Here is a 4,342-nt window from a genome sequence, read left to right on the forward strand (position 1 = left end):
CCATGTTCTTTCAAAGCAGCCAGGATCCATCCAATACAGACAAAAATCACCCTGTCTAGAGGAGCTGACTGCTGGCGTATTTTCAAATACCTCTCCCTTAAACAGCAAGCAGGCTACGTCTCAGATTCACTATATGTAATAATATGAGTATTTCTGATGCAGCATAACCATCAAGGATCTGTACCCGTTCCCTATGTGCACAGAGATTTCAGGCCTTTGAATTTTCAAAAACATTTGCAACGAGCTTCTACAACCATTACCCCCCCTAAACCCTTTACTTCCCCTTTTCCTGGCCTCTTTATTATTTATTTAGCCAGATCAAAGGGCCTTTTCATCAGGCTTGTATGCTGCTGAAGTCATTTCAGATCACAAACAATGGTGGACAAACTCTGAAAATAGCTCCCCATAGGACTAGGAAAGTTCTGAGCAGATTCAAATTCCCCAAAGTTCAGACTCTGTTCCCAAATACAGACCCGTTTCTCCTTCATGCTCCCCTCAAAACACAACACAGTATGTGCAAACACAAATGCACAGAGACCTCACCATTTACTTATGGTAGGAACGCCCTCCTGTTGCTCCTTTGTATCACCCTTCTAGCTTCAAAATGAGGTCAAAATCATTATACCAAATCCCACCTGGTCTTGGACAGAGATGAGATGGTAAGGAAACAGGTAAAGCCAAGCCATATTTTTAGCCCACCTGAATAAAACTTCATCTTCACCCACACAGCCATTAGTGTTCGGCTCAAGCCAAATCTAGCTCCTTATCTAGAGGAAACCAGAACAGGCTGAAATTTCAAGTGATGCAAGGAAAATTAGTGAAAGCTAAACAAGCAAGGCTGGGATGAGGCACAAAACATGCTCCATTTTCCACTCCTACACTTTGGTCCACTGAAAATAAAATTTGAAAAACTCTAAAGGAAGCTCAGATGAATTTTGTTACCTGCACCATTATTGCTTTCATTCACTTTCTCTTTTCCTATGTAGCATTTAGATGCAGTTTAAATCTAAAAAAGTATCTTTTGCCTGGGCAGACATAATTAAAGAACAGCTTAAGTCTTGCAGTAAGTGCAAGTTTCTACAATGAATCACACCATAACTCTGGCTTTTGTAGCAAACCTTTTGTAAGGCTCTGGAGCGTCAGCATTAAACTTCCCCATGCCATAAAATCAAGCTGGCTTGTTTTGTTTTGGTTTTTTCCGAGTTGCTTTTTTTTTTAAAAAAAAGAAAAAAAAAGTCAGGCCTCTCTAGGTAAGCTGCTGAAACTGGTTACAGTCCTTCCAGACACAGTCTGTAGCTGAACATAATGTGTCATCTCACATACTAAAGATGGGACCTTTGCTGAAAGAAAACCTGCCTCAGGAGTGAGGGCAATGGACTGCATTTTATACTGTCTTTCATTACGTGGCTGTCACGGAGCTTGTTTTAAGATCTTGCTTACCTGACTGACCCATACTCAGGGGGATGTTGATACCTCATCATAGGCCCATCAGATCTTCCCTGCTGGCTCATGCGATGATCACTATAGAAATGTCCCGAGTCCTGAGGTTTGCAGTTCATAGATGGGGTGGACACGTTTTTGTAAGGATACTCTGGAGGAGGACCTCGCTGCTCCATTCCTTTCATGTTGGGCTGGGAAGGGGGCTGCACAGAGTTCTTGTAGAACTCATTGGAGCCAGAATTTTTATAAGGGTCGCTGGACTGCTGAGGAGAAAGCGGAGAGAGCGGGGAGAGTGGCGCGCTTGTGACAGGCGCGTGGGCCTTGACACCGCTGGTGGCCAAGGACAGCTGCATCAGCCTCTCACTCAAGGAGCGGACGTGCCCTTGCTTGAGGTCCTTCAGTCCTTCATCCTGGTGGACCTTCCCTGGGCTCACCCGCTGAACCGTGGGCCGCCCTTCGGTCCTCATCTTTTGGTTGGTGACCCCCGTAACATAAAACGCTGCCCCGACACTAGCATGCGGCTGGCCCCTGAAATACTGTGACTGGACTTTGGCTTCCTCATAGGTCGGGAGATCCTCGCTGTTCTGAAGTCGTGGGGAAAGCTGCTTCTCCATGATGCTGTTGTCCACCTGTATCTCCTGGCCCTGAGGCTCCTGACGGGCAGCATGAGTCACAAGCTGGTGGTCCTGGGAGCTCAGCCCTTCATTCTGAGATGCTGGACTCCCAGTGCTGTTGAAAGGGGGGGCATTTCCTGTGGCTTGCTGGTGTAAGGCAAGAAGGTTACGGTTGTCATTTGGGTTTCCGTATCTGAGCTGCTCCTGCAGCAGGCGCTGTAAAACTGTCGTAGCTGCTTGCTCTTCTGAATTCCTCATCTCAAACTGTGGTGCCTTTTGGGTGGAATGTAAAAGCTGCCCTTGACCTAAGGAAAGGAGACACGGTTATTAGCGCCTGAGTGGATCAAGCGAGAGACATTTAAGAGCAATGGCTTGAAATACAGAAAAAAAGCAGGTTAGATTACCAAAAGTTCCCATAACAATGGGGGTCATTAAGGCCCTTGACCTAAGAAGGACTTGCATGCCAGGGGGCAAAGCCTCGAAAGGTGATGAAAGGTGACTTGCAAGTTTATAGGAATATCAATCAACTGCAAGCTGTAGGGATGCATGCCAAATACCTCAGACAGCAAGGCTGCTTTCAGGCAGAAAGGAGACCTATAATTCACAGGATGATGGTAAAAATGCCTAAGACCTGTTTGCTTTACACTTAGGGCTACCAACAGTGAAATACACTTCCCATATTTGCAGGCAGACAAGGATTAAAGGGTGAAATCAGCAATTTGTCAGTTTTAAGGGGGGGGGGGGCGGTGGGGAAAGGCCTGCTGAGATAGTATATCGTTCAAAGGAAGTAAAGAAATCTCTTAGCTTAGATGGTTTAAAGCAATTAATGAATACCTCGTTAGCCAGCAGGTTTTTAGAGTTATGAAATACCCAGAGTGAGATCAGCACCTAGACTCCCTGCTGCAGAAAACACTACGTACTGGTGCAAGTGAGGACTCTGTAACTTCCTGCTATACAAAGGCAACCAAATCCTCACACATCTAAATATCGTCAGCTGAATGCATGCAAATGGAAGAGGAGGAAAAATCAGAGTTGTCTGATCCAAGGAGGAGAAAAAGCCCTCTGAGTGGCAGGAAAAACACTGTGTACCAATGAGAGAAACACAAAGAGCCAATGTAAAGCACCTCCTAAGTACAGATTAAGTCAGTGACCAACAGTGATCACACTTCAGTCAGTCTCCCGGTGGAATCAGGAATTTGTCATGGAAACTCAAGCCCATTGGCCTTGCATGAGTTGAAATATCCAAAACTAATGATACCTTTGAGACATTTAACTATAACTAAAAGTACAGCTACTTTTGAGCTAGAACAGTTCAGAACAGAGAGTATGCTTTACTTGTTGGCTAAGCTGTGGCTCTGCCCTGACAGCAGAACGCATGTTGGTGTTCTACCACTTTATTTTGATACCTATTTTCTGTATAACCTTGTCCCTTAGCAAAAGGTAACTTGCTCCCAACAGTTTGTTCCATGGCAGAAGAGTCCGGAGACTGGAGGAGTGAGGAGACCTGAAGGGTCTGCTTTGTTCTGCGTCTCCACAACCACCCATTTTCCTCCCTCAGGCCAGCCTACCATAGACTCTACTCCTGTAACACAAGGCCTTGATGCAGACGGAACCCTTCTGCAAACGTTAATGAAGAGAAAGTTAGAATCCACCTCATTCCAGGCTGCCTCACCAAACTAGGAATTCAGGCCCTGCTAACTGGCCTGGAACATGATTCTTCTGAAATCCTCTTTGAAGTGGCACATACCTATTTCTTTCCCTTTGACTTCCTTGGTAAGGAGGAGCAGTTCTGCCACATGGGGGGACACACACAGCCTTCCTCCCGCAAGTCCAAAATCTCCACTCAGAGATGGCTTCAGTCTCCTCTTCAGTAGGCCAGATCACTTGATACTCTCCTCGCTTCCAAAATAATTCTGAGGAAAGCATTGAAAACATCATTTTAATCAGCAGATGAGACCCTAGAAATAATAAACCTTGGCCCATATTTCAGATTTTTCTTTTGTAGCTTCTTGTTTTCTCCCAGAGCCCAACAATTTTGATCCCTTTAGGATGAATGAACCCCGCTGTCCCTAGCAATCTACTCCAGCTGCTGCTTTAATCATGACAATTTCTGCTCCAAGATTAAATGTTGCCAAATAATGCTCTGTCCCATCTGTGCCTCCAAGTGAAACAGTGATTAAAACCCGCTAATTCTTTCACTCCATTGTTTTATTTTTTGCTAAGAATGAAAGCTGCAGCACAGATGATGATACCCTGTGCTTACAGCTCCTTTTCCAGTGGTGCTGTAC

General features: G+C 45.3%; 1 protein-coding gene across 1 annotated transcript in view; it reads right to left on the bottom strand.

Moving 5' to 3' along the window:
- The window catches only part of AMOT (angiomotin), a 34,619-nt gene extending 30,651 nt beyond the window's left edge, over positions 1–3,968 (bottom strand). The window contains exons 1-2 of the mRNA XM_009705790.1: positions 3,802–3,968; positions 1,441–2,359 (exon numbers count right to left, since the gene is read on the bottom strand). Of these exons, the coding sequence (XP_009704092.1) occupies positions 1,441–2,312 (872 nt within the window). The 5' untranslated portion in view covers positions 2,313–2,359; positions 3,802–3,968. The remainder of the gene's footprint in view (positions 1–1,440; positions 2,360–3,801) is intronic.
- Between the last annotated feature and the right edge of the window lie 374 nt (positions 3,969–4,342).

The sequence above is a fragment of the Cariama cristata genome, unplaced genomic scaffold (genome assembly GCF_000690535.1).
Source record: "Cariama cristata isolate BGI_N322 unplaced genomic scaffold, ASM69053v1 scaffold21848, whole genome shotgun sequence".
In the NCBI taxonomy this organism is placed as follows: domain Eukaryota; kingdom Metazoa; phylum Chordata; class Aves; order Cariamiformes; family Cariamidae; genus Cariama; species Cariama cristata.